Raw genomic sequence first — 12,184 nt, forward strand, 5'->3', positions numbered from 1 at the left:
GCTGCATTCTTTTTTTTTTTTTTCAATTTAGCACCAGTGATAAGTGTGTGCTGGTTTTGACATGTTTTTTTTTTTTTTTTTTTTTGAATATGCGGCTTTAGATAGAATGAAGTAGCCACATGAAGTTATATGATCTATACATGTTCCTAGGTATAAACCTCCCTATATTACAGCTCATCTTGAGGACTTACAAAAAAGAGAATGGCGTGGGTAACTAAAGAAATGGTGCTAAAAATATGGTACTTGTGTATTTTGGCGGCGCCCATCGCATCGCATACCATAACACATACGATGGTATGCGATGCAACGCGATCTCGTATGATAGTGCACGATGGCATACAATTTTGAAATTGTATGCCATTGTACATGGCATACGATGCCATACGATGCGATGCGATGCGATTAAACATTGTATAAGCACCCTAATGGGTGCTTATACAATGTTAAGCACCCAAATGGGTGCTTACAATGTTAAATGCACCCCCACGCCACCCCCCACTATAAACGTGAACCCGAAGCGTAGCGAGCCCGCGAGGGGCGGCGGTACGCGTCCTACGACCTTTTCATACCCCCACTATCCACGTCGGCGTGGAGTTGAGAATAGAATAGTGTGGCGAGCGCAGCGAGCCCGAAGCGTGGCAAGCGCAGCGAGCCCCGCGAGGGGACGCGGATACCTTCACAGTTATACGCGTCCCCTCGCGGGCTTCACAGGTGTCCGCGTCGCCACGGACACCTGTGAAGCCCGCGAGGGGACGCGTATAACTGTGAAGGTATCCGCGTCCCCTCGCGGGGCTCGCTGCGCTCGCCACGCTTCGGGCTCGGTGGCTCGCTGCGCTCGCCACACTATTCTATTCTCAACTCCACGCCGACGTGGATAGTGGGGGTATGAAAAGGTCGTAGGACGCGTACCGCCGCCCCTCGCGGGCTCGCTGCGCTCGCCACGCTTCGGGTTCACGTTTATAGTGGGGGGTGGCGTGGGGGTGCATTTAACATTGTAAGCACCCATTTGGGTGCTCAAAAGCACCCTTTAGGGTGCTTATACTATTTTTGGTCGTATAGGGGGTCAAAATCGCGTCGCATCGCATGCCATCGGGTGCATGGCATGCGATGCGATGCGATCTGTTCGTCGTACGACGGACATCGGGGGCGCCGCCAAAATACACAAGTACCAAAAATATTTTTTCTAGATTTTCTATTGTGCAAGACAACTTAAAAATTAGATTATTTTTTTTTTCTTTGTCAATTTTGAAAATAAGTCATTTACTTCTCGGAACTGGTAGGTTGTAGGGAAAAAAAAGGGGGATAAACCCCTTTTTTGTCAGGATACATTTACCCTTCCTTGAAAAGTAACTGCCTTTCATGATTTTGCTTTGCCATGAACAGGATAAAGTAATAGTATATGTTTAGATATAAACTGCATGTATTATTCCTGAAATGTAGAGCAGGGGTATCAAACTGGTTACACCTCGGGAAAATTGTGTGCTGTGGCAGAGCTAGTCAGTTTGCTTACATTCCAAATGTTTCAAATAGTATTTTGTTAAAAAAAAAAAGCGATCACTACAAGCAACTGCTTCTGATAGCACTTTTATTGTCTGCTAGATAAATGACATATCTGATTGGTTGCTTTGGTCACTTCCTCTATCCAAGGTTTGACGCATCTTCCCTTAACTCTTAAGGCAAATACACACTGGGCAACTTTAAGCTGAAAGCCGATCAGTTAACCCGTTGAGAGGCTTTCAGCTCAAAAGCCCGCCCATTGTGTACGGGACAGCAATGCGCACTGATGCGGACTCCCACATCATCGCTGGTCCAGCCGCTCATCTCCTGGTATTACCAGCAGATGCGCGGCAGAGTGAATGGCTTTCCATAGCATCCTGCTATGTAAAGCCGCCCACCATCGGGAAAAATCACTAAAACTGGCAAAAAATCCCAGCGATTTTTCATCGGGCACTATACACGCTGGGCAAAATCGCATAGTGTGTATGGACCTTCATACTAAATATGTATATCCTACTCTTTCAGGCTGAAGCAATAGATTTATGAATGCAGATTTACGTATGTGGGGGTATTTAATCCTGGGTTGCGACTGTCAAGATGTCCCGACAGTTGAAATCCAGGCCGTTTTTCGTTCCTTCTGACAGGAACTAGACAGTCGGTATTCAATGTACTGAGCGCCGAGAGTCCGAAAGCCTGCAAATAGGTGAAAATGGCCACGGATTGACAAAAAACTGCAGTGAATTCAACAATTGGCATCAGTTTCTGACAAAACACATCCGACTTGTTTTAAAGTTGGATCTGTTGTGTCGGAAACTGCCTTCAATGCTGTCAGTAATGGCTACATTGAATAGGCGATGGCTGCTATTTCTGCCGACGGATTGAATACCCCCCTGTATCTGTTAGAACAGGGCTTGACAAATGTTTTTTAAATCTAGGAGCCAGAATGAATGTGTAACTAATCGGCTAGGGGGCCAATTCTAGCCTTACTGTATTTTTGTTTGTCAAACTGTAATTTGGGGTACACCATTTTTGTTCACATATTTTACTTTGCTCATTTTACTTGAGGATCCTATTCACTTCAATTTTGATGCTGAAACTCCCTGTGTGTGTGTGGGGGGGGCTTTATATCCTTTATTTTTTCAAGCAGGGGGACTGCAGCGATTACTGCTTAAGTAGAGCCCCTTTTCACGCACAGCAAAAAGAAAAGTGTCCTGGGTACCCCTCACTTTATAAAAAGTTGGTGCCCTACTTCACTGTTTCTGGGTCCCATCACAATGCTTTTGAGGATTTCCCCCACCCCAGTACTGTCACTACGCTGCCTTTTTGGTGGGCAGAAGAAAGCGAGTAAAGTGAGAGATTATCTGGGAAAGAGCGTGAAGGCGAACAAAGAGTGGTGGGCAGGGTGAGAGAGCTTCATGGAAAAAGAGGAATTGAGAGTAAAGGTGCACATACACTAGTAAGATTTATCTGCAGATCTGGCTGGTTGGAACAAAAAAATGGTTATGGATGAGTGACAGTTTGTCAGTTTTCCAGCATTACCATGAAAATGGTCAACTGTCATTTGCTCTCATCCATAACCAGGTTTTTGTTCCAACCAGACAGATCTGCAGATAAATCTGCGTGTGTATGGCCACCTTAAAAGATGTGAAAGAGAAGGAATTGTGTGAGCATGAGTAAGAAAGTATGTCGGGAATAGAGAGAAAGACAGGAGCAAGTGTGAGTCAGGGAAAGACAGGGGAAGCGTGGGAAAAGGAGGGTAAAAGAGAAACAGAAGAAAGACCAACTAGGGGCAGAGACATCTACAGAGAGGGGGCAGAAGGAGGAGTGCAAAAAGAGGAGGGACAGCAAGCAAGGGTGACATACTGGGTGGGGGAGAGAGAGCGAAAGGGGAAAGAGATGGGCTGAGAGAGGGGAGACGACGGGTGGTGGCTTGGTGCCAAAGGAGTGAGGTGATGGGGACAGGGGGAGGTGACAGCGGACGAAAGGGGGTGAGATGTGATGCGGCAAGATGTGGGGGGGGGGGTCGCGAAAAGTTCCAACGATGCTGTGTCAAAGCACCCCTACATTATCTGGACCCTTAAAAACGATGTTAATGGCATGGAAATTGAATGGAAATTATTAGAATGTAAAGGGCTATTCCCGACTGTCATACTACTCATGTTCCAAGCAAGGAAAAAGGAGTCTTCAGACATATACTATAGTATTCGGAAAATAATTGTTGACTGAGCATGTGTAGTGATGAAGGCAGACACAGCCTAGATCCTGCAAGTGTGAAGAATTTTATGGGTTATCAGTGGCCATCCAGAAGGTTCAAATAACATCTTAAACAAAAAGTTATCAGAAGATAATTTGATTAAAAGGTTCTGTCAAGATATAAAGAGACTGAGGGGTAGATTTATTATAGCGGCGCTAAGAGCGCTGCTATAACAGTTCCTGCTTCGCCTCATTAGCGAGGCGAAGCAGGAGGGGACGACAAGATCTACTAAAATCTTGCCGCCGAAGCGGGGGAGCGTTAACTCCCCCTCCGGCGATGTCCCCTCCAACTGATGCGCTGTCTCCTTCCCCCCGGCCAGCTGGACTGTGCATGCGCGGGATCTCGCTACTCACGTGAGATCCCAGCGCAGCTGAGAGCCAGCAGCAGGGACAGAGCTGTCCCTGCTGTAGGCATAGGGCATCGCCGCCTGCAGCTGTCGAAGTCGATAGCTGCAGGCGGCGGAACGGTCAGCGATGCTGACCATTCATAAATCAGGCAGGGGCGCAGCATGAAATATCGTAGCTGCGCTATGCCTCCTGCCCCACACCGCCGCCGATAAAGTACCCGGCCAGCAGGTGTGATTGATCAGGGGAAGCGCTATCCCCTGCCTTAAGGCACGGGTATAGCGCATATTCCCCTGATCGTTAGTTAATAAATCTACCCCTTAGACCTTGAACTAAGTCATTCATTCCCTAATGGGATTTTAATTTGTTTCTCAATGCACTTATGTAACCTCCATTTGAACCACTGGATAAGGTGAAGTTGAAATTTCTAACATGGAAAGTTTTTTTCCTCACAGCAATTACATGTTCTAGAAGAATTGGAGAGTTACATGCATTGTCGGCGCAGAAGTCTTATCTTAAAATGTTTCCAGACAAGGTTGTTCTTCAAACAAATCCGTCCTTTTTGGAAATGGTGTTCTAAACAAGAACACATTGTGTTTCTCCCTGAAGACCATATTCTTTTTGTTAGAATCTAGTCAAGTCCTTTCTGAAAATAAAGATTTTCTCCTTCACCATGGTACTTGGCAACATGGTTTCATCAGTCAAGGGAGTCCAGCCTTCTGTTTCACTCTTGGAATTTTCAGTTAGTGCTGCTTCAGAACATACAATACTCGGTACTTCTGTAGTTTCACGGTGCCAGCATGGCGCCGTGCTACTTCCGGGTTCATACTGACGCCGTGAAACTACAGAAGTAAACAATACTCTTATGGCTTTAGAGTTTATCAACCCATATCTCAGGACGAAATACTTCCACCTTTGGTGGCTTTGCAGCCACAATCTGAATGTGTTCTGTTGCTGTCCTTTTTGGGCAATACATAAATAAATGGTAAACCTCATGTGCTCTAATAATAATAAAACTATGTTAAATGAGATGATTTAATTCTTTGAAGTCCTTTTGTATTCCAAACATTATTCTGAGGGTACCAAACCCCTTAGGGTTAACTACTCCCCACAAATGGGTGGGACACTAGCATAGCTTTATTTCATTAATAGACTGATGTGTAATCCTTTCTGTGAATGCCTTTCTCCATTTTTCTCCATTTGTTTAATCAGTGATGGTCTTTCTTTCACCATAGGAAAATGGATAAAAAGAAAAGAATGCTATCCTAGTGTATTGAATTAATTAAATTCAATAGATTCTGCAATGAAAATTTTTTTTTTTTTTTTTTATATTTTCAAACTTTCAGTTCAACTAAAAAGTAAAGCTAATGTCTGCAGAAATCTCCATTACAAGAAGTGGTGAACAGATGCACCTATGATTGCTTTTAATCATGTGAAGGCCTATTATTTTAGTGATTGTTAATGTATACCCTATTACACTGTTGGATTTTTCCTTTGAAACCCTCCGGTACAGATGACATGGTAATGCTAACTGCAGATTCTACAATATTTGCAGTCATTTGAGCAATTGTAATGCGCAACAGAATATGCTGCGCTATATCAGAAACTGCAAATAAATAAGTCAGATTGTTTTTGGAAGCCACTTGTAGAGTTTAAGAGTAATCCTCCTCCATTTTTAATCACAGTAGTTACACAGTATTATACTAGTGTTTCTCTCTATTCTAGGAAGGACAATCACATGCTGGAAAGAATATCACCTTTTAAAGTCTGTTGACAAGCACTTCACTACATAATTGATGATTCTAATCAGTTACATTATTTATCACTTTTAATGCACTATGTGGCACTCCTTGTAATATTACTGGAATTCTTGTGTGTCCGTGCCGGTTTTATTACATATTTGTTCCCAATTGTATGGTGCATCAGAATGGGTAAATGTTAATTTAAAAAAAAAAAAAATTTCCTCACTAGCTGCTTAAGTGGCCGCTTTCGGCAGCACCTTTTCCAATGTGACAGATAAATACAGCAGTTCTATTAGCTACAATTTTGTGTGATGGCAGAAACTATTTTTAAGCAACACTTAATATTGACTACTGCACCTTTTAACAGGTAGGAGGATTGAGCCACTCTCCTGAAGGTGCCCATACACTATGTAAAGTTGACCCTTTAACTTCAACTGGAAATGGACATGTCTCCTGACCACTGAGACATTGTCAAACTACAGTATCTTCAGCTAATGTTGTTGACTGTAATACAATGTCAAGTACAGGTACACCACCGATTTTCCGGCATCATCGGTTCCAGCACTGAGCCGGATTACTGATTTTGCCGGATTTTCGGTGGTGTACCCTGTATGCAGGGAGACCCCCGCAGCGTGACCCGCCGCAGCTTGATTCCCCCCTCCCCAACCCCCCGCAGCTTGTATAATGATTACAAGCCTCCGCAGCACATCTCAGGCTCACCTAATCAGCACGGCGCCGCCCTTCCCCGCAGCGTTACTCTCTCCTTCTGCACTCCAATACACTCCCACTTCCCTTCTAAGCCCTCCTGCTGCTTCTGCTGGCGTCCTAAGCCCTCCCACAAAATATTTTACAGACAAAACACATTAACTCCTACCTTCCCCCTGGCACCCGATGTGTCCGGATTAAAAGAGGTTCCGGACCATCGGTTTCCGGAAAATCGGGGTTGTACCTGTATTTCTATTCAACTTGATCTATAGAGAAGATATAATGAAGTCCTAAAAACTATGTGTTACCTATTACTATACTCTATGTAATACACCTTGCTTTTTTTTTTTTAATAAACTACCTTGCTTTAAAATTATTTTTAACTATAATACATTATCCCCCCACTTTAACATTTCGACTAACATTAATCTGACTATTGATAGAACAACTATTTATTTATTTATAGTTTCTTCTATAGCGCAGCAGATTTCGTTGCGCTTTTCAATAGTAGACAGTAATAAAACAAACTGGGTAACAGACAGACTTTGAGGTAGGAGGGCCCTGCTGCAAGCTTGCAATCTATAGGAATATAGGAGGGAAACACAAGGACAGGCACCAGTAATAGCATAGCAGCCCCACCAAGTTACAAGTCCAGAGGGGAAGCTATATAATACATAAGTGCCTTAGAGGGTTATGCGTGTAGAACTTAAATATGATAGGCTTGCCTGAAGAGGTGAGTTTTCAGGGAACACTTGAAAGTTTGGAGGCTAGCGGAGAGTCTTATTGTGCGTAGAACTAGCCACCAAGTACACTGCCTTGGCATTATTCTTGATTCCTCTCTCTTTTTTAAACCACACATTCAACACCTCTCACAATCCTGTCATTTCCACCTCCAAAAATATTTCCAGGATCAGGCCCTATCTCACCCAGGATGCTATAAAAACCCTCATCCACTCACTAATCCACTCCAGATTGGATTACTGTAATCTCCTACTTTCTGGCCTTCATGACAAACCCCTCTCTCCACCCCAATCTATCCTCAATGCTGCTGCCCGTGTCATCCCACTCTTCAAATGTACTATATCTACCTCCTCTCTCTTAAGCTGTGTACACACGGGTACAATCTGATGCACGCTCCCGTGGCAGCACAAATCGAAACCCAGATAGACAGGGCTGCAATGACTATATAGTGTAGATGTGCACTATATCGTCTAAATCGCATGCATGTCGGGTGGCTTGCCATGCAATTCGATCCCGATGCAATCTGATCACATCGGGATTGTATAGCAAGCATAATCGACCGTGTGTCCACACCATTACACTTGCTCCCCTTCAGAATACAATTCAAGCTCGTCACACTCTGTTACAAAGCCATCACCCTTTCCTCTCCCACCTACATATCTGACATTATCTCTTTTTACACTCACCTTCCCTTTTCGCTACCCTCTCCCTATTCCTGCCTCCAAGATTCTCTACCCCTCCCTATCAGACTCTCCACCTTCCTACAAAACTTTTAACGGGCTCCCAAGACCCGCTTCTTCATTAAATCTAACCATCTCTCATACTTCTCAAGAGCAGGGCCCTCTCTCCTCATGTGCTTTTCTTAGAATATATCTCTGCCACCCTGATGATTGCATCAGTGTCCTGTCCCCTGATAGAATGGCCTTTATTTATCATGTGCTTGTCCTAAATTGCATTGTAACGCATTTCGTTATTTTCTTGGTTTTCATCTATGTATTGTTAGGTGCTGTGGAACCCAGTTCACATTTTTCCAATCAGCTGGCAGGGGCACAGGTGCATTCATTACTCATTGACACATTTTAACAGATCCACAGGTGGAGCTACCTATATTTCTTTGGATTCTGGGGTAAATGTATAAAGCAGTGATAAGGGAGGGGAAGTGATAAAGTGCCTGGTACTGGCAATCAACTCCTGACTGAAGTTACAGGCTGGGTTTAAAAAGGCACAGTTAGGAGCTGATTGGCTGGTGATAAAGTACCAGGCACTTTATCACTTCTCCTCCGCTACCACTGCTTCATACATCTACCCCTCTGCCAGGAGACCTGCAAAACATGCACTGTGTGAGGACCTGAGGTCTTGGTTTGAAAACCTGTGGCTAAGAAGATTGGTGACTTGTATGATAATGATTCAAGAAAATAAGTAGATTAGTGAAATATAACTATCGTGCAGTTATTCTAATTTTCTAAAGGGTATCAACAAATCTGTTGCAGCTATTTTAGAATAAGAAAGTGTGGGTAGGGAGGTGGAGCGATGGCACTTGTCGCCTTTAAGTTGTCCAGAAAACCTGTGATCCGCAACTTGGTTACATATATTGATCTAAACCTTTCTTTTGTTGCAAGGCTGATGCATATTACCAGGGGCGGATACAGGAGAAAATGACAGGTGGGGCACTATGATTGGGGAGGTCGGGGGTTTTAGTGGTACCAGTGTACATGCTCAGAGAGTGGCGAAAGAGAGGAGGAGAGCAGATAAAGGGCAGGAATGGTATTAAATATATGCCCTGGCACTTAAAGTACCCAGGCCCACCTTGGCTTCAAAAGTGAAGGATGTAATTCTGTGCATGCGGAAGTCACGCATGCTCCAGAAAAGGGGGCATGGCCATGATTGTAATGTACACCACACCATAAACCATTTATACACATTATGCAACAAAATACATGATGGCACATAATGCCACACAGATTGAGCCAAAATGCACATAATGCTACACGGATTAAATGAAAGATTCACAACATGCTGAATAAACAGGGACATAGTGTGCCGAAGGCGCGGATCGAATATTGAAAACGTAATGTCAATTAAAAATTATGCTACATAAGTGCTGCTTACCTACATGCTCATTGCCAGGGGTTCCATGCTCTTGGCCAAGGGGAATACATGCTTGTGGAAACTGGGGGACAGCTGCACCGGGCAGAAGTGACAGATGGGCAGAGAGCTGGGGCTGCCTGGCTGTATTCATAGCACTGCAGGTCCTGGCTATTTGAAATAATACCCCTTTTACACCAGAAAATGCAGAGTCTTACCTAGGAATATTAGTTCACTAGAATGAACACTAAATATGGTCCCTAGATCATGCACTGACATTCCCGGATTGGCCCTGTTCACCCCAGCCTTGTACCTGCATTTTCTGGTGTCAGGGGGGAGAGAGAGACCTTCCCCCCCCCCCTTTTTTTTCCGGCTATATCTTTGGAGCCAATTGATCCATTTAAACAAGACCAGTATCATGTTAAAGAACTTTCAAGTGGGCTTTGAATGATAGTTTTCGTAAAACTGGGCTGCTTGGTTCCAGAGAACTCTGCCCTCAGAGAACATGAACCGCCATGAAATTACATTTCAGAAATAAAAAATGTGGATTATCCGCAATACTGTAACTCTGGAACCAATTGACCCAAATGTATCAGCCTGTATCAAATTGAAGGCCTGGTGATTTGGGTTCAAATGAGATTGAGCTGCTGTGCAGGGTTTGGATGTGGGGTCGGAATTAGCGGGTCCCATGTTATTAAAAGCCCCGGTCCTCCGCTACAAAATGAGTTATGTCAGAAATGACAGGGGAGGGGGGGGGGGGATGCCCAGGTGACCCATCCCTGAATCCGCCAGTGCATATTACTGTTAATATTATCAGACAAAAAAAATTGTGAAGTAGAAAATGCAAAATGCCGCCTACTTATGCGGCAGGTTCTTCAAGGATCAACTGTGATCCTTGAAGAAGCCACCGCATAAGTAGGCGGGGAAACGCGTTGATCTACTAAACGTCTCTCTGCTAAAAAGGTTCAGTCGGCTGGCACCTACTTTGGACTCCACTTCATACCTCTAATTGGAGTCTCTGGCAGCGATACAGCAAACTGGAAATGGTTTGGAGACCCCCTATGTGGTTATAACATCTCTTCCTAGACCTGTATGCTAGCTAATCAGCTACTGAGGATCTGATAACTATCAGCATGCTGTACTATTGACTTTGCTTTAACACCTCGTTTGCTGGACTTTACTTACTAATCCAATTAACAGATTGGCTATAATCACACTGGTCATCGTTCTATTATTTGGACAACTTAAATAAACTTGCTTCAAGTTGTTAATAATTTTAAACAATCTCTGGTGCACTAAAAATATTTTTAACCATTTTTATTTTATTTTCTAGTGGTATCAGCCGGTACCTTATGTGAATAGTATTGCTATATGTATACTGATGTATTTGTTTTTTTATTATGTTTACATAAATATTGTATTTTTGTGAAGATTGGTTGAACTGGCTATTGGTTTAACATACTGTAAGTCCTCTTAAGTGCATCTTTCAATTAACTAATGTTGTAATGTCTTTGTTTACAGTTTGACTCATGAAAAATGACAGAGGAGGTCATTGTTATTGCCAAGTGGGATTATATGGCACAACAGGACCAAGAACTTGATATTAAGAAAAATGAACGTCTTTGGCTGTTGGATGACTCCAAAACATGGTGGCGGGTGAGAAATGCAGCCAACAGGACTGGATATGTGCCATCAAACTATGTAGAGCGTAAAAACAGCCTAAAAAAGGGATCCCTGGTAAAAAATTTGAAGGATACTTTAGGTAAGGTCTTTTTATGGTTTAAGGCTTAGAACTTGGTAGCTGCTCCTAGTGCAATTGATGGATATTAACATGAAAGTCTACTCATGCCTGTCATGAGTTAGCTGTAAGGTCTCATATAACTAAGCTAATGTTGGGCGTATTTTTTTTTTTTTTTTGCCAAAAATGTGTCTAAAGCTGGATAGACACTATAAGATATTCTGTCCAAATAAAAATCTGGTGTTGTATGGGAGCAGATGACAATTGACCATTTGCTCCCCAACATGGGAAAGCATACAGAACTGGTCATTCAGACAAATTAGATAAATACAGTTTGATTTAACCAATTTATTCGAATTAGCATTTTTGGCCAATTTATGGCTTTTGGGAGCAAATAGTTCATTAATATTGTACGCCCAGACATTACTAGAATTTCGTTCCAACCAGACAGATAGTGTATATCCAGCTTAAAGTCTCATGCACCCGCCTCTCATTCAATTAAGTGAAACCCGGCAGTGATGCAAAAGATTGGTGCATGTGGCATATCGTTCACATCATGGTTCAACTATAACATGCTGCTATAAGCCACAGAATCATAGCGGGACACATCTGTACGTTGTGTGTAGTCTCTGGGACTCAGCCAAACACAGATATACAAGTGTCACATCAAATTCATAAGCACAATCTCTTTGTGTGCGTCTAATGCGGGATACACACCAGGACGACCCACTCACAATGCACATAGTGAGCGGGTTGTCCGTGTATCTTACAACCCGCTCATGATGACGCAGGGGCACGACCCGCTCACGATGTGCACCGTGAGCGGGTCAGATCCGATGGTGACCCACACCCGGGAGTATGGTTGTTTCCAGATCCTACCTGCTGCAGGTAGGGTCTGAATAACGACCAACCGACCTGCGGGACTGCGCATCATATCGGTATCGGACCACACCAGGACAGAAAAGGGCCCAATCACCAGAAAATCTACGTCCAATTGGTCGGAATTGGATCTAGATTGATGGGATCGGACCCATGTCGTCCTGGTGTGTACCCAGCATAAGTCACAATGTGTTGTGAC

At 43.6% G+C, this 12,184-nt stretch overlaps 1 protein-coding gene across 2 annotated transcripts in view; it reads left to right on the top strand.

Moving 5' to 3' along the window:
• Window positions 1–12,184, top strand: part of NCK2 (NCK adaptor protein 2) — a 52,424-nt gene that overhangs the window by 23,832 nt on the left and 16,408 nt on the right. For both annotated transcript variants that reach the window (XM_083173994.1, XM_083173993.1), the window contains exon 2: window positions 10,890–11,130. In XM_083173994.1, coding sequence (XP_083030120.1) covers window positions 10,905–11,130 — 226 coding nt within the window. In that variant the 5' untranslated portion in view covers window positions 10,890–10,904. The remainder of the gene's footprint in view (window positions 1–10,889; window positions 11,131–12,184) is intronic.

Source organism: Crinia signifera, chromosome 2 (assembly GCF_055691185.1).
Source record: "Crinia signifera chromosome 2, ASM5569118v1, whole genome shotgun sequence".
Classification (NCBI taxonomy): domain Eukaryota; kingdom Metazoa; phylum Chordata; class Amphibia; order Anura; family Myobatrachidae; genus Crinia; species Crinia signifera.